The sequence below is a fragment of the Brachyistius frenatus genome, unplaced genomic scaffold, assembly GCF_029030835.1.
Source record: "Brachyistius frenatus isolate BFR_SWC_R1_liver_20210118 unplaced genomic scaffold, ASM2903083v1 Contig_260, whole genome shotgun sequence".
NCBI lineage: Eukaryota > Metazoa > Chordata > Actinopteri > Embiotocidae > Brachyistius > Brachyistius frenatus.
This window is the reverse complement of record NW_027210859.1, coordinates 159,746-183,989: the sequence shown is the minus strand read 5'-3', so window position 1 is coordinate 183,989 and position 24,244 is coordinate 159,746. Positions and strand designations below refer to the sequence as shown.

Sequence of the window (24,244 nt, the reverse complement as noted above, 5' to 3'; positions counted from 1 at the left end):
CAAGTCCCATTAGCAATGTATATACAATATATATATATATATTTTTTTCTTCCTTTATTCCTATAGACTTAATTAATGTTTGACACAAACTCAAACAAAGAAGCACAGGAAAATACATATATTTTTTGACAGATGTGCCATCACAGCAATATAATGAACTTTTTGAAAATATACACAATTTGTTCTGCTAATTTAATTGAATGCCTATAATATTCATTTTATTATATTCTGAATGTCTAGTGAATAAAAGATACTAGCAAATATTGCTGATTTACATTTAACATATTCATGTATTTATTAAGGCGGCATACATTTTAATTGTTTGAGTAAAAAGATGGGGGGTCAAACCCTAGTTTATGGCTGGACTGTGTATAAAACGCTACAGGGCTTTTAATTTGAAATGTGTACCGGAAGTTGTCATTCAGCCGGACTCTTAAATACTAGAGGAAGGTAGACAGCTCGCTTCTCTTATCTGACTGAATATGTAATGGGTAGCACGACTTCAGCCAGCACATAGATATGTTTAGGAGGATAAACAACACTGTTATTCATTTGAAGACAGTTAACATGCGTACAGTTTGTACAGGTGTTGTTGTTTTTTGAGGGCCGCCACGAATCGCAGCTTGGACCTAATATGGAGCAGAGTACCTGCAGTTTGTGAGGAGTGCTGCTGCACAAGAAAAAGGCCTGAGTGTAAACTGTTGAAGTGCAGGTAGGTGAGTACCGACTGACCCACTTTAACCAACGCACCCGAGTCTATTTGTTTTGTGCTGCCACCTTGTGGTTTCTCTGGGAACTACACCACATAACGTTAAAAAAAAAAAAAAACAACAACTTATTTGCAGAGTTTTGACGAGACGCAGTAACACGTGTGCAGGAGAAGGAAGGATGAGAACATCTCCAGTGAGTTAAGGTTTCCAAACCAGTCTCACTGCAATAGATTAGCTAGATTGACGTCGACAAAATATTTTCTTTAATTAGGAAGAAGAAAAAAAAAATCGTCGCTGCATCAAATTACATGACGAAATGGACATTTATGGATCATCAAGCCCCTACATGTCAGATCCACGTGGTCTGCTTCCCTTGGTTATAATTTAAGGTGACTCGATGATAAAATATACCAAAAATGCTGTGATTTCTAAACCAGGCTTTGCTCTGGACAGTCACTATTAAACACAGAGCAAACAGATTGTTCACTAGATGAGTTCAATGTATAAAATAAATACAAAAAAAATAAAAAGTCGCATCTCTGCCTCTCCCTCTCTCCCCTCCTCTCTCGCTCGCTCTCCTGCAGAGACCCAGCCGGCTGCGCGGTCCGCTCTCCGCCCTCCTCCTCCTCCTCCTCCTCTGCTGCCATGGCCGCGGAGGCTGCCGTCCGGAACGATGGGACGCCCGGACCTGCAGACTGCACCGAGATGGAGGAGCGGGTAAGAGGCTCGTGGGGGGTAGTTTGGGATCTTGCGGCAGGAGAAACGGTCTCCCCGTTGACAGCAGGCCTTGACACGCTGCTGCAGAGAGACAGAGAGACAGAGAGACAGAGAAACTCTGCAGGATGCACGCCGTCGCTAAAAAAAAAAAAAAAAAAAAAAAAGCCGCAACGCGTTTTGATTGTTGCGTTTTCAGGGCAAATTGGAGGCTAGAGTTGGATTTGTATGCGTAGAGGGCGAGAGAGGATGAGCGTTATCGGTTTGAAGGGGGGAGGGAGGGAAGGAGGGAGGAGGAGAGAGGGGGGGGGGGAGCCCCGTGCATCGCTGCTGCTGCTGCTGCTGCTCACATCCTGATGTGAAAGGCAGAAGTGAAAGTGCAGCAGCTGGTCGGCCGGTGAACGGAGGCTCAGCTTATAAATAGCCCGACATCGAACTCCGGTCTAACAGTTTGTGCTCGGGCAAATTGTGTCTCACTCGCCTCGCTTGCTGCTGAATCCGGAGAGATTTGAGCCCGCCTGTCAAGCCCGCTTTTCTTCCACTTGGCGACGACGCAAGTTGGCAACAACTTGGCAGGCAAGGTAGGATTTCTTCCTGATCAACAGAGCAGAGCAGAGCAGAGAGAGGGTGTGAGTGAAAAAGAGAGGCTTTGTTGGGGTTGATTGAGGTCAGAAAAGTGTGCATCCGGTAGAGCCTGCAAGAATCTCTCTCCACTTATAGGCCCGTCCATCCAGTCAAAAATCATTTCTGTATTTTGGATGAAATCATCAGCCAGTCAAAATCAGGAGTTGCCAGAGCGACTGTGTGAGTCATCGTTTGGGTTAGGTAATCACAAATCATTATCTAGTGACATGAAACAAGGGAAAGTCAAGTGTTTTTGTGCAAAATGGCCCAAAAAAGAAAACTTGACAGATGTTGAAGGAGTTGCAGAGTGTGGCACCTGTTCCAGGCTGTGAAGAAGTGTGTGTGTGTGTGTGTGTGTGTGTGTGTGTGTGTGTGTGTGTGTGTGTGTGTGTGTGTGTGTGTGTGAGCGATGGATGTTTTTTGTTTTTTTTTGCCGCCCGGTCCACCGAACCTGTTCCTCTGCTTTGCATTGAGAGGCTGAGATGCCTGTGTCAGATGATGTCCACACTTAGTTGTTTCCTTCAGTGTGTGGAGTGTGCTCCTCAGCCTCTCCGCTTCTTCTCCATTTTGTTCTCCATCATGCTTCTTTATCCTCCATCAGCGTGATTCATGTCGGCTCCTCCGGATAAGACAGCTTTATCTCTTTCTTCCCCCCCCCCCCCACCGCGTTATCTCCGAATGTCGCCGGTGGATGCGAGGCGGCTTTGAAATCAGTTCGTCATCTGAAATGGTCACAACCTCCTGTAAGCGCAGTTCATACGGAACGAGGGTGAGGTGAGGGTCCGCAATGCCGAAGGTGAGGTCCAACAAACGCTGCAGATTACGCAACGCAATCTCCCTAATCTCCTCGCTGGGAAAAATGAGAAATTCGGGGACTAGAGGAGAGAGTTAGTCGGAAACCCGTGAAAGACGGCTGTTATTAGAGATTACGGGTCGCTGGACTGATTTACGGCCCGCATACTTTGTCAGCCGAAGCTCGGCAGCGATGCAAAGAAACCGCCGGGAAGATCGGAGTGTGTGAGAGAGCTGTTTTTCTGTGTGGTTTTGTCAGGAGGGAGATTCTTCTCAAGACTTTCGGGTCAAAGTTTTTATCTTCCCGCTCACTTTCTTGGGGGAAAAAAACCCCCAAAAAAACCAAAACGACAGACTGAGTCGCCTCCTTCAGGGGTTTGATGAAAGGCTTATACCGAGATGATGGTAAGATGTTTTCTTCACCATAAATACATCTCCGGTGCCTGAAGTTTCCGTTTAAAACAAATGAGAACAGCTCACTATAGTACAGAACAATCAGTTGTGATGACAGTAGGAGGAAAACTGTACTTAAACTCAACAACCACAGCTGTTATTGTTGAGCTAAATGAATCTGAAACCAAATAGGGAAGGAATGGAAGTTTGCTCCTCCCAAATTCCTTGTAAACTGGCCAACAAAATGGATTATGATTCAAAAGGTTTGTAACTATAAATGGTCGCTGAAGCTGATTTAGTTAGCATGGGCTGTTGAGTACTGTGGCTAAGGCAAATATGTTGTTAAAAAAAAAAAAAAAAAGGAGATGTGAAAGTTTTAATGAAAAACCGAGAGGGGAGAGTAGACAACGCTCCTTATCACAAATGTTTCAGTGACGGATGTTTTAAAAAGGAAACCACTTCAGAAACAAAAACAAACGCGTCGTAAATTAAAAGATGCCAGCGAGGTGCATTTTAGGAAAGCCTGTTTTTTTTTAATTGTTTTTTTTACAAATGACTAAACTGCAAAAAATGCGTCACAAACTTCAGGTCTTAAAAGCATTGCTTACTAGCAGCACCTGCTGAAGTGGAGCTCGTCCCACAGCGAAGAGCAATAAAAGTGAAAACATACGGAGATCGATAAGCCTTCATAAAGCTTGTGTTGACATCGAGGCTGCAGTAACTACTGGAGTGCATTACCTCATCGCGTATTGCTGTTCTGTGAAATCTGAAAATGATCAGCTTCTTAATGCAGACAAGCGGCCATTAAGACTGTCGTCTTCTCTCTTGCGGATGAAGGAGGGGAACATGAAGGCTGATCTGGAGGCGTCTCTGCCTGCTGGACAGGAGGATTTGGCGATCCGGTGCCGAGACGTGTGCCGGTCGTACGGCAAGCTGAAGGTCCTCAGCAACCTGAACTTGGCTGTACCGCAAGGACACATGTGAGTGGAGCGATCTCTGGCTGCAGGCATCACGGACTTGAACAGTGTTTTGTTTTTTGTTTTTTTAATTGCCAAAATTTTGATTTGGGGTTGGAAAAAGCAAAATGCCACATAGAGAATCAAGGGAAAAGCCGATTATACCGTAAAACAACAGAAGCTGAAGGCAGTTTTTAAATGCTGACACAAAAAAAAAAAAGCAGGAAATCCTTCCAGACAGATTTTCTTGCACATAATCGCACCAAGGTAGCTTTACTGTTGGTTTGTTTTGCTTTACACACTCAGCATAAAAGGAATGTACTCGAACGGTGTCACACTGCCTGCAGCCATCTGATTGTCTTAAATACAGAAGCAGCACTTTTTCTGACATGTTCAACTTCCTTCCTTTCAGTTAACCTTGTTAATAACTGATAAGGCTCCTTTAGAGAAACTACAACCCACTGCATTTCCATGAAAATGAAACCAGAAAACCTGCTGACAAATGAGTAAACCAAAAATAAACCGCTGCAACTGTGCCGTATGTACAGTTGAACCGCGATCTCGCCTGAAACGCTCTTCTGGATTGTGTCTCAGTTACGGCCTTCTGGGTCCCAGCGGATGCGGGAAGACAACGCTGCTGAAATGCATCGTGGGAACCTTGAAAATATCGCGCGGGCAAATCACGGTGTTGGGAAAGCCGCCTGCATTTCCCGGTCACGAAGTCCCGGGGAAGATGGTCGGATACATGCCTCAGGTAAAAACAAAGCAAAGTTAAATTCTACCTTTACAGCTGTGTGCTGATTAATGAGCACTTCCCAATATACTTCAAATCCTTTAAAATATGTGGGGAAAAAGCCAGAAAATGTATTTAATGTACGGCTTTTAATGTGACAAAGTCAATTTATTTTTCTAAAAAATAATACTTCCTGCTGCCCTCGTGCTTCCCCTATTTCGATGATGATTTTAAATCCCTTCTGGGTTTAAGTAGAGGTCTTAAATTGATCTTTTAAGTAAACCTTCAGATTGTGTGTGTGTGTGTGTGATTTCTGCAGAAAATTCTCAGCCCGACGTATCCATCAGGGAGCCGCTCTCTAAAACCGCAGATTAAGGCACTTGATCTGGGGGGGGGGCCCTCTGTAATTTAACCTTCGTTTCAGTGAGAGAATTGTACCCGAGTGAGCCTCGTCACCGTCACACCGGATATCTGATCGGCCAGATAACGCGCATGGAGCGTGTCCTCCCGTGTGTAACCCTTCGTAACCCCGAGCGTCGCGTTCGTCCCTGCAGGAAGTCGTGCGTGACCCAGAGAGAAAGGAATGCGACACCTAAAATGTCAGATGCCCGCAGAGCAGAGAAATTCAATATCTCAGAGCTCAAAGAAAGCAGCCACCAATATGTAACGTATGTAGTATTAAGTTGCCGTAAAGAAAACTGTGTGTGGGCCATTATTTAAACCGTTAATCCTTCAAGATGAAACTAATTATTCAAGAAATCCAGACTTTAAACCTTTCAGTGATGGAATTATTATTTGTTGTTGTTGTTGTTTTTTACCAATTTTAGGATTCATTTTTATTCAGTAAAGTTCTTGTGCCGCTGCTTTTTTTTTTTTTTTTTTTTTTTAACATGCGAGTTTGTTAAGTTGCAGTGAATGAGATCATCAGATATGACTTTTCTATTTTCTTCACCGTAACATCTCGTAAGACTCAAACATCCACACGTACAAAACTTTTAAAGCCTTTGTGTCGCTCAGGACTTGGCGTTGTACAACGAGTTCACCATCAGTGACACCCTGACGTTCTTCGGCCGAATCCACGGCCTGACATCGAAGGAAACCCGGGCGCGCATGGACTTCCTCGTCGACTTCCTGGATCTGCCTCAGAAACACAACCTGGTCCGAAATCTCAGGTAAAACCACTTGTACTGTTGCAAGTTGACCTTCCAGACAGAGTGATTTTTTTTTTTTTTTAATATTGTGATTGAGAAATTCTCTTTTAACCATAAAGGTTAGTTTGGTGAGAACTTAGTACTTTACTGTACTCCCACTATTACACAGCAAGCTGTTTATACTTTTTCATTTCTATCATTTGAATCTTTTGAATGCAGTTTTCTGCAGTGTTTTCTGTGCTTGGTGAAACACAGGCAGTGACATGACTCATAGATGTCCGTTTCAGGTGTGATGAGCCGAGTCTGAATGCATTATATTCTTGGATACAGACAGATTATAAAGTGAGTTTAATGTGGTTTTACTGTCTGCAGGTGAACGTGGACTTTGACCCCTCACTTATCTGAATATTTGTGCTCGCCTAGACAGGTTGTAAACGCAGTGGCCATAAAACAGTAAGAATGTCTGATAAGGAAAAAGGCAGATAAAGATAGGCAGATAATCTCTGCTGATTATAACAAAGCAGTGTTGTCAATTTTAGCTGACGCGTGGACCAACAAGAATTTCAAACTTGCCAAATTGGCAAACTAGTTGCACTGGTTTTTAAAAGTGTTTTGGATTGATACGTCAACGTGCTATTGAAGTTTTACTGCTTACTTTCCATCTGGGGAAATAAGGAAATAACAGCCAAATGGCACGAAAAGTAGCCCAAATCCTCTCCAGCCGGCCAAAACTAATTTTACCTTCAAAAATAATTAAAGTGGCCGATCTGTCAATGAAAATGTCCACAGAGTCATTATAAAGAAGTGTCCCTTTGCTCTTTTATCGTACGCAAACAAGACATCAGCAAAGTAAAGCCCTTTATTAAAGCAAGAGTTTCTGTTTCGCCAGAGGCTGTCGCTCTACATTCAGCCTCACCTTTGCTCACATAAGCAATAATGACAGCTTTAAAACTAGTTGCAACGCAAGTTCATCTTCATATTCACTGTGAGAGATGTTGTCACCTCCCAGGCACCGGCAGTTCTAAAGAATTCGTTTGTGACCTTTTTGTAAACGTCGTCGTTGTCTCTCGTTGCCGCTCTGGATTCACGTCCCAAATTCATTACAAAGACCCTTGTGTTCTTCGAGAGGCCCCTCACACCAGCTGCCATTAGCCCTTCATGTAATATTTATGTAATTTGTGGTGTAACGGCCTGTCATGTTACGATGCTGCAACTCCCGCTTGAATCTCTCCCTGGCTTTTTTTTTAAGTTTTTTTTTTTTTTAAAAAGAGAATACACTGTAAAGATGAGTCCCTTTTGTTTTGGACCTCGTATGCTGGTCGTCATATTTAACAGTCTGCTGTGTTAATGATGTTGCGAGAGTCTTTTTAGGTTCTTCTTTCTGCTGAAACGGCCCAATTACACATGATATGAAAAGATATTTCTGGTCTGGATAAACACACCTTCCTCCGTATGATTTATTTAGTTTTCTTGGAATACAATCTAAATATTTGTAATGCGTCAAAAATGAATTTATTATTTTTTTTTTAAGATGTTATTAAGATTGAGTCAATCTGTCAGAATATCCCTTTGTGCCAGCGTCCCGACCTCAGGTGTTGTTGCCAGGCAGGTTTGTCCTGCCGGGTTTCTTTTAGCTGCTTTCAGCTCCCATTACCTCCGTCTGGGACGCGATGCATGCGAGGTGGATCGCCGGTTACGAAGCAGTTAGGAGCGTGGGAGAAGATTCACCCTGTCGCTCTTTGACTTTAGTTGTGTCCTCTGTGTGTGTGTGTGTGTGTGTGTGTGTGTGTGTGTGTGTGTGTGTGTGTGTGTGTGTGTGTGTGTGTGTTGCATATAGTGGGGGTCAGCGGAGAAGGGTGTCTCTCGGAGCGGCTCTGCTGCAGAATCCAGAGCTGCTCATCCTGGATGAACCAACAGTCGGAGTGGACCCTGTGCTCAGGGCGAAGTATGTCACACACACACACACACACACACACACACACACACACACACACACACACACACACACACACACACACACACACACACACACACACACACACACTGATTTAAAATCTTTCCAAATCAATATCTCCATAAAGTAATGTCAGTCTGGCCACATCCAGCCTTCCAACAAAAATAAATTTCTCCCCTTCGTGCTTTACATAATTTGTTTTATTTTTCAATAAATGTGCAGTAAATAGAAATATAATTACAACGCTCATCATCAACCTCAATAAACACGACCTCCTGTGAATAACAGGAGGTGAAAGAAATCTGTATTTTAATAAATTATTATTCATCATCTGTTTATGTAGCGGCCTGTACTTATAATATATATGCGACTGCAGGAATATGTCAATCATATACTTTAATAAACACGCATATCTGCCTGATTTTTTTTGGGGGTGGGGGGGTTGGAGTTATTACGTTACCATTAATTGCAAAAGATTAACGGCGCTGTCAAATTGCATTTCCACAACAGCTACTAACCTTATTAATCTGCCATTTCTGATCTTATTAACACGGAGACACGCTCGGTTCAGTTTTATACCCCGTGAAAAGTTTTTGCGGGTGAACTAGTCTCCTCTAGAAAAACAAACATTTCTGAAAGCATACTGCGACCCCCTCATTGCGTTGCTCCGGTGTCCTTGCGTAATCACAAAGCCTCATTAGATCAGACGGTTGGCAGCGAAAACTGTTGTTGGCCAAGCTGCGAGTTTTAGAAAAACTCCATCAGTGAGGAGGTCAAGTTTTACATAATGTGTTTGGTTTCTTTCCGGTCTTTTTTTTTTTTTCCCCCCCCTAGGATCTGGCAGCATCTGGTGGAGATTGTGAAGACGGGAAAAGTCTCTGTCATCATCACCACACACTATATAGAGGAGGCCAGGCAAGCCAATGTGGTGAGATAACTCACACATGCATGAACACACAGAACCCACATGCATGTGTGTATGTTTTTTAGATTATAAAATATTTTTAGTGGTAAATCTTCCACTGTTGTTACACTAAACCACATTTGTGCTGTAATAAAACAGAAAGCTTAAAACAGACACGGCGCCAGGTATCAGCAAACATCTAACTAAGAAATCTATCAAGTGTGTTTCCCAAAAATGTTGAGCTATTCCTTTTGATAGGAATGTCATGAATTTAAAGCACTGGAAGAATTTCTAGGTCTAGGTTTTAGTCACAAGATGGTTTAAATGCTAAGTAAGAAGCTTTTCCAGCCTGCCAAGAGTCCAGAAAATACTAAACATTAGTATCTGTATCGGTCTTTTATTGTCCTGCACTGCTTGAACCCGAGAGTGAGCCTGTTGCCTCGTATCAACAAGTCACATTTTCAGCCCTCAGTTTGAGTATTTATATATATGTGTGTGTGTGCGTGTGCGTGTGTGTGTGTGTGTGCGTGTGCGTGTGCGTGTGCGTGTGCTGTCATACTGAAATTCTAGTCCGTGAAACTGCATAATTTAAGCTTTATCTCGAGCCGCACAAAACAAGACCCGGGGTCATTTTGGCCGCTGACTAAAGCAGCCATGTTCAACTCTCGAGCCAGAAAGTCTCCGCTAAAACCGGTCTGACCTCTCGGCCGGTTCAGAGAGTTCGTCTGTGCTCTTGTTTGTGCCGTGGTTGACCCACTGAGGAGACGGGCGGGATAAGTCTGCAATCCTTCTGGTTTGGTTCACACAAACGGGGAGGAACATTTACAGTTGATAATAAATCCAATGGAGCCGTTTCCTGATGTAATACAAAAGTAAAAAAAAATTAATTAATTAAAAAAAAATAAAAAGAAACCACTTGTTATAATTGCAATCAGTAACAGTAATTCATTGACGACGAATAAAGTAAAGACTGAAAACAGAACGACGGCAACAGAAAATACAAAACGTCATTGTTCTTTATCTTCAATGGAAAACTCTCATTCTTGTTCCTCGATTAATTATCACCATTTTGGAAATTAACTGTATCACTGCAGTGGTATCGGCATATAAAAGGGTATACAGTATATAAAAATATATTCTGACCCCTTTTCTTTTCATATTTGGAACATTTTTAGCTGAGGCGACATATTTAGATCAAAAGATGCTAGATTTTGAAGATTTTGTTCAATGGTATAAAATATGTTGGTAGTTAAATGCAATTTATTTTTCCTGTTTTGGGAAAGTGTGTGTAGGTTTGTTTAAGATATCAACTTGTGTGCAGTTAACATAGAGAAGATGATCTTTAAATAAACGAGTTGCATAATAAAGAGTTTTTTCTTCCGTCTTGTTGCTGTAAAAATACGCCGTCTCTTATGAATACAAGTTCTCTTTTCTGCAGGTCGGTCTCATGCGAAACGGTCGTTTGCTGGCTGAAGGTCCTCCAGAGGCCGTCATGAAGCACCACAGTGCAACAGTGAGTACTGCTCCAGCCCCCAGATGACTACGCGGGCACCCGGGGGGGGGGGGTGCCTGGTAATCAGGGCAGGGACTCTACCCGAGAGCTGCTCGTGTTGTAGTCAGTAATGACAGTTATTCATACTATAACTTTGGACACCGCTGTTGAAATTTTGTCGGAGATCATGTGCAAATGGACCAAAAAAAACCCCCACATAAACACGTCTGAGCTACATCATCTTCCTCCTGCAGACCCTGGAGCACGCCTTCCTGCAGCTGTGCGAGACGTCGGACCAGGTCGTCTCTAAACGGGGCTCCAGCCCGCCGGGTGGACCGTTACAGAACAGCCAATCATTCGAGAGCGGACGGGACGAGAGTCAGCCGATCCTTGGAGTCGGAGGAGCAGCTGGAGAAGAGCTTCTCAAATGTTCAGGTAGTGACATGTATTGTGGTTACAAATAGCAGCTAAAAATGATGCTGTGAGAGTGGAGTAGTACAGTAGTGGACCGCAAAGATAGGGAACCCCCCCCCCCCCACCCAGAGCTAAAACTCACTGTGAAGCTCCTTAAAGCCGAAGGGAGAAGCAATTGATACATTATTGTTATAAAGATATCAATTATAGCCACTTTAACGTGCTGTTTTACAATCTAATCAATACATTGGTGACGTTGGAAATGTGTTTTCGACCGAGGCTTTATTGTGTTTTCAGCGGACTGGAAGGTGCGAGCCAGACACGTGCTGCCCAAGTGGAGAAACATCGCTGCCCTGATGATCAAAACGATGGTGCGGATGAAGAGAATGCCGGGGTGAGTTACACGGTAGTTAACGCTTTAAGTCGGGATTTGCCAAACGTGCGCATCCGCCGCGTTCGTGACCGTCACCGTCTCCTCTGTGTTCACAGCTCGTTGTGTTTCCAGTTCTTGCTGCCCGTCATCCAGATCTCTCTGATCTGCTTGTGTGTCGGAGGCGACCCGAAGGGGATCCAGGTGGCCGTGGTGAACAACGAGACCTCCCCCGCCTCTTTCAGCCAATCACTGCTCTCCTTCCTGGACAACTCCAGTGTGCACCAGGTATGTATTAAGGCCCCGAGAGACGCTGAGACGCATCGGGTGTGGTCACGCTCTGTTCTCATATCCGTGTGTCACGGTTGAAGAGGAACGGGATAGTTTCTGAACTTGCTGACTGTCTTTTGCTCTGCTGCACGTGCTGTAACTCTGTTGGTGGATTCAGATTTACGCAGCAGTTACTTTATTGTTGAATTTGATTGTATAGGAGCGTGTTTTGTGTTTCACCGACGAGAACATTTTTCATTTCTTTGAGTGATTATTAGTGTGAAACGCTTCAGTCTAGAAAGGAAATAACAGGCTTCTGCCTCAGTGGTTCAATTTGGCCCCGAAGCATACGAGTTTCACTTCTGTTCACAGCAGAGCAAACACACAAGGCCTTCCTCTTTCCAGGAAATCAGTAAAAGGTTGCTTCTCTGTATGTCAATGAACTGTAGCCTTTCAATATAATGCAGCGCACGTATGCAGTTCTGGGTAATAAGTTTAGGCGCTAAAAGTCAAGAGAAAGACGTCGGTTAACGTCACACAAAGGGCACTTCGTGATGTTGAGCTCGAATGGTTTGTTATCATGTTGGCAGTGTGTTTGGGCTCGATGTCATGCTGTCAAATTCATTTGGGACTGATCGGTTGCTCCCTGATGATATTGCGTGATGGGTAAGAAGCTGACCTACTTTAATGCTTGAGGAAAGCCTCCAACAGCTGTGGTGTTGTTTACAAAAAAAAAAAAAAACACATAAATTGCATCTGTTGTTTTTCATCCGTAGGTTCCCTCGTCCCACGCGGACGCCTTCGATGGGATCTATAACGGAGAGTACTGGGGTGTCATCGGCTTTGGCAAGAACTTCACCAGCTACCTGACTAAACGGTGAGAGAAACGGCGTCATGAACAGGGATGATACGCTGGACGGTTATCGGCGCCGATGACGTGACATTTCTGTGTCTTGATATGTAGAAAAGAGGATCAGAGCTAGCTCTCCCATAAATGACAAAATATTGGACATTCATTGAGCAGCAATAGTCGTAAAATTAACCTTTTTTTTCTTTCTCGGTAGTAGTGGATCAAATCCGGCAAAGACAATAACGTCAGTGTCTGGTTTCCATTGAAAGAAATGATTTCACAGTTGCTGCTTCTTCAGCCAATACAGCGTCATTTTGTTGATGCTGATGAAAGCAGGTAGTATGATTGGCACTCTCAGATATCAGCAGAGGTATTTTTGAAAGGTATCCTGTTCAGGATTTGTGCAACAGGCGCGAATTCCTCCATCATGTGGAGGAAAGTACCGAGGGCCTTTTTAAAAGGATGCAAGTCCATGACCTCGCATATAAATTGCATCTTACGTGATGTCAGATAATAGGTTTTCTGTGCAGAGAGATTAAATTGACTTGCTGGGGATTAGATTTGGGAGAAGAGTCTTTACAGTACTGGACTAAAGTATCCTTTCAATTAAATACAGCAGTAAAATGAGGCGAATAATCCTCTAAATTCTGTCCCAGCAACATTACAGTGAATTATATCCCATATATTAAGTGTTTTAATTCTCAGAAATCCCTCACCACGCGGAGCATTATTGTTATTTTTCCTACCAGCATTGACCAAATTTGAAAATTATGCAAACACCAGCCAAAAAAATGTCGTCATCTTCTGAGGCTGAATGAAGCAGAAAAGAATATTTCATGTTAAACTTATCTTTCGCCATCTTTTTTGGGAGCGTGCGGCCTCTACTGTTCGTTCTCTCTCTCCTCCTCTGTCTTTGACACATTAAAAAAAAAAAAAAACGCTCAGAAAACACACCGTCCCAAACCCGCCATCATGTGAGGCCTGCGGGGTAAAGGGCACGAGTTGTTGTTTTAAGCGTGAATCACAGACTGCGGGGTAGACAGTCAGGTCCTTCCTGTCTGTATAACACACCTGAGATGGGTCGTAACTCGCCGCCGACCAATCAAACGCAGTGTTGTTTTTTTACATTGTTTATAAGGAATCTTGTGCCGCTCATGTGACAGACCTGCCTGAGGGGAAAAACAAAAGTCCTCTGGCCATATGAAAATAATCTCAGCTGTTTAGGCGGTTAAATTCAGTCTTTTTGTCTTATTTGTATTTATTTTTTGCTTTGTCGTGGTTAGGCAGTTAATGCGTACAGCAAGGAACATGCGACTTGATAACGTGCTCCATAATAATGTAATGAAAATAAATGTAACATGTTGGAAAATATTTGAAGAAAACTACGTGCAAAGTGATAAAGATCAGTCCATTATGATTGGACAGATCGGTGTAGTACAAAGTGCTTCACTGAAAACAGACGAGCTGATAAGAAGTGCTCGAACAGATACGGAAAAAGAAATAATAGAAGTTAGATAATGATAACCAGTAAAACTGATTAAAGGCTAAACTGATAACCTCTGAAGACTTCATCTGATGGTAATTCTTTTTTTACTGATGTTCTTCAGAGGCGGAGCTGCATGTGAAAATATTCTTGCATGAGACGAGGGACCGGAGTTTTTTTTTGGCTGCTTGTAGACTTCTTACAAACGCAGGAACAGGAACATACTCATTTTAGAAGGAAGGAGGAAGTTTAGAAAAGATTAAAACCCCAATCAATCATTTATAACAGATTGGCATTAAAAAAACAAACAAAAAAAAGATTTAATAAACGTCTTGCATTATACTGTAATACCCTCAGTGGTTCATTAAGTGGATATTGCTTTACTTGTGTCAGAGGAATAATTGGCTCAGCCGACTTTTAATTAGTGATAAGAGCCTGCAGTAACACATATCACTGTGTGTATCGATTTGCTCGGCTGCTGAGTTTTCAAGGTCGCACGCTCATGAAATGATTCATATATAAACATAGAAGCTTTTTTAATTTTTTTTTAATGATGTTTGGTCTTCAGTGCCTGTAAATCATTTTTAGACTTTAGATTTAGCTCAAAACATACGAATATTTGTCGTCGAGACTATTATATAACGTTAAATAGATTAACATTTTTCAGATCATGACTCTGTCCCTGATTTTACAGGATGATCCAGCGGCAGGTTCCTAGAGACGTGGTCGATGGCGGATCCGTGCACGTCTGGCTGGACCTGACAAGTGAGATCCAAAACCCTCCTCTCTTGTTTGTGCTTTTTTTTAGCCAATTATTGTCGAGTGAATTTCATTACTATGCAGGATAAACTCCAGTTATATCTAAAGTCTTTATCTCGTGTGAGTTTTGTGCGATTTCTTGCAAGAAAACAAATTGTATCACACTGTATGTTGTACATATGTTTCATGAGTCCCTAATATTGAACAAAACTGATATAATTAACATGGATGGACGGTGAATGAGCGAAAATACGAAAAAGTGACAGAAAAATGGTCACGAGCACAATATACCACACACGTGTATCTTTTTGGGTAACTTTAAGAAGCTGAAGTTGTTCATTTTTCCTGTTTTCTTTTATTATTTTTGTTGTCCAGATCGACAAATTGCCTTTATGCTGCAGAAGAAACTACACGAGGCCTTTCAGGTAGAAATGTGATTTAAAATATCAGTGATTACATCACATGACTGTCCTGATGATCTTTATTTATTCCAGTAAAGTTACAATATGCCATGTAACATAAATACATTAAATAGACATTGTTTGTTTTTTTGTCTGCAGGCTTTTGTGGACAATAGGTTGAGTAGTATGTCGTACCTGGTCGCCCTGCCAATAAAGGTAAGAAAGCTTATGGAAAAACAACAAGCATAGAAATGAGTCTAATAACAATATAGAGAATCATAAATTTGTTTACAATTTTAAAGAAGTTACTACTTCATAAATAACCTGGCAACAAAACACACTGCAGGAGCTGAACGGCATGAATACTGTGCGTGCAGCTGTTTTTCTGCTGATGCGGCAGGCTGTATAGCAACGTAAAAATAAATCTTTTCTCGCCGCCATCTTCCAGTTTGAGGAACCGATCTATGGCAGCCAAAACACAGACTTCACTACGTTTGTGACACCCGGAGCTGTGCTCAGGTCAGTACAGTGTGGGCCGGTTAAGCAGCGAAACATGAAATGATCAGTTGTCTTCACTCATAGATTTAGATTTTTTTTTTTTTGTATTATTGATTTTTTTATTTTTTTTTTTAACCAGCCTGACATTTAATTTTATATGTTTTCTCTTCCCCCCCTCCCCTCTGTCGCTGCAGTATCACTTTTTACCTGGCCGTGGGACTGACGGCGCTCTCCTTCGTCCTGGAGAGGAAGGAGGGACTTTTGGACAGGTGCTGGGTCGCAGGTGAGAGGTCAAAGTTCACATAGCTCACCGCAAGTGCTGCACGGACACAAAAGCTGTTACTCCAATTTCATTACCACAAGTGAACACACTGAAGAGTGAGAAAACGGAATATACTCAGGACATCCAGTATTAAATAGCCCGAATGGACGCTTTTCACCCACACGCCGAATTAAAAAGGAAATTAGGAAGCTGTTCACATCAGTAATTATGGATATTGATGATTCAGCTCAAGGAAAACAGAAGCAGCAGCAACAGAAACATTTAGCCGTCTCCGCGACTTATTTGTCCTCAAATTTCCCCCAAATCAGATGGTGCTAGTTATCGTTGTTGCTGTTTGTCTTCACAAACCAGGAAAAAAAAATGAATTCAACAGAATTTTATATCCAAATCAGCACTTTTGGGAAATAAAATGTACATTTCGTGAATTTCGGCGGCTTTTCTGAATGACTGGCACTCGTCCTCTAAAAGTGCTTCCTTTGATTGTTTGTGAAATTTGTCTGGATCTATAAAATCTATACGATATACGTGGATGCAATCTGTAGGTTCATTTAAATCTTTTGACTGTAGGCGGTGAAGAGTTGGTGAAAGACATTCAATATGAACCAGAATGTAAATCGGTGCGTCGTTTAAGTGCAATCTGAGAAACGACCAGTAGGGGGAGGAACGTGATCACGTAGAGATGATGTTTACCAACCAGCTGACACACAGAGGAGCAGTTTTATTTGGACTCTTTACACATTATTATTTTTCCAGCTTCAAGATAAACAATAACTTCATAGGAATCTGTAAATTTAATTTTGATTATTAATAATGCAGTTAGATTAGTTACAGGTTCAGATGAGACTGAACGCGTGAGATCAGTCGATTTTTGACAGCATGTAGCTGAGGAATAAAAAAACAATCATATATTTAAGTCCTGTGTTGCGTTGTTAGTGATAAATAGTGTAAAATGATAAATTAAAAAATTATATATGTATATATATATTTTTTTTGGGTATTAGCAGCTCATACTTGTTGAACGAGGATCCAACAAACAAAATTATCTTTTTTGTTTGTTTGTTTCTTTGCTTATTTTAATATGGCAGCAAATAATAATTGATTTATTACTTATTCGGTCTAAAATACAAACCCACTAGTTTACTGCAGCCGAATCTGATATCTATATTTAGTTTTTGTCCAAAACTAAAAGATCCTCAAACTGGTGAGCAAATTCTCAAAGACGAGAACCTCAAAATATATAAAATATTGAGCATCTCATGTAGTAAATGACCGAAACGATACTCCATCACTAGAACTCACGGATTAGTTTTCTATCAATCGAGTAATTAATAAATTGACACGTTTTCGCAGCTCTACGGTTAGATATAAGACGTAATATATATATATATATACTGTATGTGAATGGTGTAAATGCGATTTACTTTGTGCGTGTTTGTCTCGTGGAAAATGAAAGAATCTAAATGGATTCTGCGTCTCTCCTCCAGGTGTGAGCTCGCTGGAGACGATGCTGGCTCACCTCTTCTCTCAGCTGTTTGTCATCAGCGTCCAGATCCTCCTGCTGCTGCTCTTCATCCTGCTCGTCTTCAAGGTTGAAGCCATGAAACACGGCAGCGACACACGCGCGCGCGCGCGCACACACATTATCGAGACGACAACACCGGGACTTCACGTTGCTTCCTTATATTCGCGTTGTATTTCCTGTATTAATTGGTGCATCTTCATCTTCATCTTCATCTTGTTGCGTTGGGACGGGGTCACGTGAAGTGCCTCTGACATGGGGCTGCGTTCCTTCGTGGTTTCGGTGTGCGTGTGTGGAGAGTTTGACGTGCAGCTCTGACACGGTGAAGGTTAATGCTTCACCAACCCAGCCGGGCTTTCACCCGCTTCATTTGCATTTTAACTACTTCTTTAAAAAAAGAATATATAAATATCTGACGTCACCTGCGGTGCATTAGAGCCGTAATTATGTTAACGACGCTCCACCGAGCAGCTTTTATTGATCTTTTAGGTGTTGTTGTTGTTCTTTTAGGATCAGGACGCGTTTTCTTGATATAAATAACGTGCAGCGTGCCGGAGGGGAAATGTGGTGGAAATCTTCAGAAGGTCAGCGTGGGGGGAGGAGAGGGGAGGGTGGGGGTGGGGGTGGTGGTGGTGGAGGAGGTGGTGGTGATGGAGGTTTCCTGAGAGAACAACACACCATTGGCCACATGACGATTGTATTCACTATTGATAATCAATAGATATGTGTATGGAAGCAGTACAGGGAGAAGGCCCTCAGACATCGTGTGTGTGTGTGTGTGTGTGTGTGTGTGTGTGCGCGTGTGTGTGTGTGTGTGTGTGTGTGTGTGTGTGTGTGTGTGTGTGTGTGTGTTAGTGTGTGTGTTAATTAAGGTGCTGAAGTCCAAAGAGACCACCACCTCCATAAATCACTTCCTGCGTTGGCCGTTTCCAGGGATCACTCCGGGATCGCCACGACAACAGCCCTTGATTGCTGTGGCAACCGAGCGGTCATGTGGCCTCTCTGTGCAGGTCTATTTTTGCACGTTGTCAGGGGAGACGGATAGTGTCTGAACACACGCACACACACACACACACACACACACACACACACACACACACACACACACACACACACACACACACACACACACACATGTGCCAGTGAAGTTAAGACAGCGATCACCTTGACTCCTCTGAGACTCGCAGACCTTTCTTTCTTTTTATTTTTTTTTTATTGTTTTATTTTTTTAACAGGGTTTTGAACAGTTTCTCGTCTCTCGTGAATCCTCCTCTCCGTCTCTCTGCGTTAGTTACGACCAAACTTAATCATCAGTGACATCTCTTTCCACTTCTTGTGGTATTTTTGGCCGGAGATCAGTGCGCAGCACCGTGGACGGTTTTGCCGCCGCGGATCTTTTCCTCTTTACGTCTTCCTTCCCCCTTTTTTTTTTTTTTTTTTTTTTCTTGAGCTCATCATCTCCTGTTCTTTTAACAACCAGTTCTCTGCAAAAAAAAAAAAAAAAAAAAATCACCTTTTAATGGTGCATGTGGTGTTAATAAACAGTAAAACGGGGATTTGGAAGGAAGAGGTGACACTTAAAAACTTCCAGTTTCAAAAATGTTTTTAATCATCCATAAATGGATCAAGATGAAATATTTCATCATTTAATAATATGTTCTAAAAATGGTGCGTATGACGTCATATTTTGTAGTTGTGGTCGTTTGATATTTTGTGCATGTAAAAAAATAATGCGTTGTATGACTCCCAAGTATTCTGGCATTAATTTCCCCTCATCTCAGGCCGGCAGGAAGTTATGAGCTTGTTTTTCAAGGAATTATTCTTTCTTGTTGTTGTTAATAATAATAATAATATTATTATAATAGTTCCTTAAGATTAATCGCCTTTTTGGAGGCTTCAACATACTCAGAAACTCATAAAACTTGGAACACGTGTCGGTCGTGGCGGAAATTGAAGTATCGTAGTGGAGTCGCAAGTGGGCGTGGCCTAATGGCTCGGTGGCGCCCCCTAGACAGATGCCCCGGCAGCTACATTTACCTACATGCACGAAATTCGGTGGACATGTGTATCACACCGAGACGTACAAAAAAGTTCCAACGCACCATTACGTCAACGCAACAGGAAGTCCGCCATTTTGAATTTTTGTCGCCATTTTCGACAATTCACACACGTTGTACTTTAACAAACTCCTCCTACAGATTTTGTCAGACCGACTTGAAATTGAGTCTGTGTGCTCTCAACATGTTTGGGATTAAAAGTTTTTAAAATAATTACTTTTTGTAGATCGGTGTGCCCGTGGCGTGGCGAGGGCCTGCATATCACTGCTTGCAGTTTTAATTATTCTTTTCTCACTCCGGCAGTTTTCATCTCTCTCCTCTCTTTCTCCCCCCTCTCTCTCCCTCTCTCCCCCTTTCCCTCTCTCTCCAGATGCCCATCGAAGGCTCCCTGCTGCTGGTCATAATTCTGATCGTGCTGCAGGGCGTCACCGGCATCTCGTTCGGCCTCGTCATCTCGGCCGCAATCGACGACGAGCAAAACGCCAACCAGGCTGCTCTGGGCATCTTCTACCCGAACCTCATTCTTAGCGGTGAGCAAGCGAGGCTGATTATCATACAAGAACTTTAGAAAGAAAAAAGCAACAGTAGGTGTCTGAATACCGGAGCGTCATGTGGACCATTAACGGTTTTGTTTGTGCACACAACCAGATGACATCACCGAAGAAAACTGACGCTTCTGAATAGTTTAGTCTGATCGTATAACGCTTTAAGATGGAACAGAGTTCATTCCAATGAAATCAAACTCACATTTATCATATATAAATAAGGATGTTGAAAAAAAAATTGGGGGGGGGGAGGAGGGGGGGTAATTTTCTGGACATTTTCCTGGAAGGCTGTAAATTGTAATCTGGTGCTAATTATAGGAACTATAGTGACAATGTTCTTAAACACAATAAGACCGTACAGCCGATCAGTTATTTGAATTAAGATAAAAAAAATTTAAAAAAAAACTCTGAACACAAACCGGCCGTGAAGGAAGATCTCGCTCCACGGCCCGTCCAGTCGGCGTCCTGTTCTGGAGCTTGAAGCCGCCTCTCACGCCGCCCTCCTCTCCGTCCCGTGACGCAGGTATCATCTGGCCCGTGGAGTGCATCCCGTTTCCTCTCCGCTACGTCAGCCTGGCGCTGCCTCAGACCTACGCCTCCGAAGCCCTCCGCTGCATCATGTACAGAGGTAAACGTCGCACGACACTCCGTCACGCCGCGGCGCTGTCCGGCGTGACGGTAGCGTGTGCGAGAGTCGGTCACGTTACGCGCTCGTCTAAATCACTGATCGGCTCCGGCTGCCGTGTAACTCGTCTTCCCGGGACGTGAGGTTGTTCTGGTTTCGCTCTTTTCTCCTTCCTCCTGACCTCGCCGCCTCCGAACAATAAGACCCTCCCTCCTCCGCCTCCCCCATCCACCCTTCCCCGTGTCGCACGATACGCAGGAAATCAAACCAACCATTTCCTGTTTGAAAACCTCATCGGGGGGGAAGGTGCAGTGGAAGACGAGAGGCAGGCGGGAGTTGATGGTGCCAGAATGCAATTTGGAGAATGAACTGAAACTTTTTTTTAATATATATATGTGTATATATTTTTTTTTAACTTTGCGATGGAGCTCCATCCTGCCGCATTCACTGATCGGTTTCACTGGCAAACGTTCCGTTCAAGTTCTCCTACATGCTCGAATTCACAAAAAGCTCGTCCACAGATGACGACCAACCCGGGTTCTTGTGTTGTCTGGTCTGACGCGGGTTAGTCAGGTTAGCTGCGCATTTAAAAAAAAAAAAAAGAAGCTACTTTCTAAATATAAATGTCGACTATGCAAGTTTGATGCTGCAGAGGGAAACCTTTGTCCCACTGTTTCCTTCATAGTAAATGTAAACCTGAATGTTCCCACCAGGCTGGGGTCTCTCTCGGATGATGGTGTGGCGAGGCTTCGCCGTCACTCTGGGCTGGAACACCTTCTTCCTCGTCCTGGCGACGGTCATCTTGAAGCTGAGGACGTGACGGGCCGCCGCCGCCGGAGAACGTCCTCCCGAGCCGGCGACGCCGAGGAGCCGAACGCTCAATCACTCCCTCGCTCCACCCGGGCCTCCTGTCCGGACCGGTGCCCAATGAGGGGGGGAGGGGGGGGGGGGGTTAATGGACTGATGGGTTGATGCATCAGTCTTCCTCCTCCCAATTATCCGTCTCACACACACACACACACACACACACGCACACGCACACACACCGTCCTGTTGCTTTGGCCTGTTGGAACGAGTGTAAATTCAAGATGCCGCACACGGACGTGCACAAGACTCAGAAACGCACATGCACAATATGAGGATATTAGTCAAGTAGTCTTTTAGTTCGTTTCACGTCTATCTGCAGCTTCTTGAAGCATTTTCTGTCCGTGCACAAACTCAGGGTCACTTTTTAAAACTTTTTTTTTTTTTTTTTTTTTTTGCCTTCAGTCTTAATTGAGATTATTTTTTTTTTTTTTTAAGCACTATTTGAGGATAAGTAGAGCGTAAGCAGTCCATTGTGGGAAAAAAAAAGAGGAAAAAATGGCGGCGAATACTCCGGCTGCACCTGTAGGACATTTGATTTTGTCTTATAACCGAACATTTGCATAATTGTGAGAAAACGTATGTATAAAGAGTCGTAGCACAAACGTCGTTTGTCCACCAGAAAATGTGAAAACTTTTTTTTTTTTTTTTTTTTTTAGCAGGAACATTTCAGGAGAGGGTTTGTCGTCGTCGTCGTGGGAACGCAGATGAGGTTTTTTTTGTTTTTTTTTTAAGTGCTGATTGCTTCATATTGTCCAGGAACATATTGTCCCGCTTCTCACAGCAGCACCGTCTTCTCTAGTCATGATTTTTGTCTTGTTCAGTCGTACTTCCTGTCGGGTTGCGACAGGAAGCGCGAGCTGCGTTTCCAGGTGCTCGAATCGTCACGTAGAGGCGCGTCGTTTTCCGTTCTCTATAACTTGTGTTTTGTGCCTGAAGGTCGGTGACGGGGAACGTAATGGTACTGTATCGTTTTATTTTATTTTTTTTAATTACTCTACTTTGCTGGCCAGAGTGGAGGCTGTTGGACAGATGTCTCCTCACAGGTCAGGTGTCGTCGTGCTCTTCAAGCCGTCTGCATCCACGCCGTTATATTTTTACACAACTGCTTCAAGTTTTATGCGCTGTTTATGAAACTTTCCTCTAACAGATGTAGAGAATTTAAAAAAAGCACACAGGAGTTAAACTCCGAACTTTTCCATTAACAAACAAAAAAAACAACTGAAAAATAAAGGACAATACGATTGGAAATGCTAAAAGTAACCAAGTTTTTAGAAAAAAAGATAACTAGTCTGTTCATAATCAATAATATTAGCTTCATTTCCTTTGCATTTTCACAAACATCCTTCCTTTTTAAAGGAATAGTTTGACATTTTGGGAGAACGGCGGTACCAACTGAAGCTGAATACACAATATTCACTGTTCCCCATATTGTGGTTTTAATTAGGGGGTTATGTGACGAGCAGAGACTCCACCCGTAAAACCACATCTTAATCATTTTTACTTTTGAAAAACCAATTTAGAAGATTGACACATACACATTTGTGCACATATAACCTTCCCCAAAATATCAAACTGTCTCCTAAACGTGAAAACCTTTTGTCTGACCAACAACCAGAAACATCTTGTGCCAATCTGAGATTCAGAAATGTTTACATCATCAATACTTACTAATACGTTATTGTTTTTTATTTTGCTTTCATCACCAGATGTTGAGCTGTGTTCCCTCTCTAGTATCCATGATGCCACATGTGGCAGTGCTGCTAATGGCCGTTTATATTATTAATGTGTCCGTTAACGGGATGAATAATGAATCTAAATGCCTCTCGACTGCTTCTCTGGAAATCTGCCGTCGTCAGTGTTCCTGTCGCACATTTTTTTTTTTTAAATTTTATTTTTATTATAAAGGGACATTGTGTTTTTCTTTTCTGTCATGTGACACCAACATGCTCCTGAACTGTGCTCCGCTGTGTTTTTGTTTTTTTTGCCAAATTGTGAGAATTTACACTGTAGCTCTGCTCATATTCGTACCTTGACAGAAAGTTGAAGATGAATCCCACATCTGGTGGGACGACCCGTGTGCCTCACTTCACTCCCATCTTATTATAACGTGTCTTCATAAACTTACTGTGGACTTTCTCTGTTTAAAAAAAAAAAAAAAAAATGCTTCTGCTTTATGAAAGTTTGGATATTATTTGCGGATTTTTGTGAGGATGCTTTTTTTTTTTTTTTTTGGACAGTTGGGATATTATTGCCAAAAAAAACAACCCCCTGTAAAAATGGTGATTTATGTTTTGAAGTGCTCTGTATCTATTTCTGAGGACTCGGCTTATATTCGTTATTGACAGCCACATGCTTCAGTTGGAAAAATGTGCACAAGCAAAATATCTTTTGCATGTGATTTACATGAACTGCAATTATCCAAATGAAGAAGCTATTTCGAGCTGTTCGATTCCTGTTTTGCTCACACGAAGCAACGAGATCTCCTGAATGCATCGCGACATGTAGTCTTCGATTCCTTTTCGTGGTTTCCTAGGTGATGACCGATTCGCTGACGTTTTCCTCTTCCACCACCGTGAGATTAGAATTTTTTCTGGTTTTGAAAGCTTTTTTTTTTTTCTTCTCGGACGCCTCGCTTATGTTTTTTATTTTTTTTTTTTTTTTTTATGGTAGGACAGAAAAAATGCACACACACAAAAAAAAAAAAAAAATCATTTCACATATTGAAATCAAAAGTATGACAGTTTTATTTGTCGAGACACGATCGGACAAATCTGAACAAACGACGCCCACGGATCTTCAACTGATTAGAAGAAAGCATTTCTTCTTATTCAAAGTTTTGTCCTGTTTATTCCGTTTGGCGTGTTGCAGCTCATGTAAACG

General features: G+C 42.5%; 1 protein-coding gene across 3 annotated transcripts; it reads left to right on the top strand.

Annotated features, from left to right (window-relative positions):
* The first annotated feature begins 1,023 nt into the window (after positions 1 to 1,023).
* Positions 1,024 to 24,026, top strand: abch1 (ATP-binding cassette, sub-family H, member 1). 3 transcript variants are annotated; one of them, XM_069721298.1, is made up of 21 exons: positions 1,024 to 1,099; positions 1,295 to 1,427; positions 4,071 to 4,213; positions 4,784 to 4,943; positions 5,940 to 6,094; positions 7,911 to 8,018; positions 8,862 to 8,955; positions 10,370 to 10,444; positions 10,678 to 10,858; positions 11,135 to 11,231; positions 11,327 to 11,495; positions 12,254 to 12,354; positions 14,505 to 14,575; positions 14,945 to 14,994; positions 15,130 to 15,186; positions 15,419 to 15,489; positions 15,663 to 15,751; positions 17,236 to 17,339; positions 19,698 to 19,857; positions 20,396 to 20,500; positions 21,211 to 24,026. In XM_069721298.1, exons 2-21 carry the CDS (start codon positions 1,356 to 1,358, stop codon positions 21,315 to 21,317), a joined length of 2,169 nt encoding a protein of 722 aa, XP_069577399.1. In that variant the 5' UTR covers positions 1,024 to 1,099; positions 1,295 to 1,355; the 3' UTR covers positions 21,318 to 24,026. The 3 variants fall into 3 exon arrangements, with proteins under 3 accessions (XP_069577399.1, XP_069577400.1, XP_069577401.1); XM_069721299.1 differs by lacking the exons at positions 1,024 to 1,099; positions 1,295 to 1,427 and adding an exon at positions 1,793 to 2,005; XM_069721300.1 differs by lacking the exons at positions 1,024 to 1,099; positions 1,295 to 1,427 and adding an exon at positions 1,793 to 2,249.
* Positions 24,027 to 24,244: the final 218 nt, after the last annotated feature.

Bases quoted from the DNA above. Each gene is read 5' to 3' on its own strand.
- abch1 (XM_069721298.1), top strand. From the start codon at position 1,356: ATGGCCGCGGAGGCTGCCGTCCGGAACGATGGGACGCCCGGACCTGCA. The intron at 10,859-11,134 runs GTAGTGACATGT...TTGTGTTTTCAG, and splicing joins AGAGCTTCTCAAATGTTCAG to CGGACTGGAAGGTGCGAGCC. The intron at 20,501-21,210 runs GTAAACGTCGCA...TGTTCCCACCAG, and splicing joins CCGCTGCATCATGTACAGAG to GCTGGGGTCTCTCTCGGATG.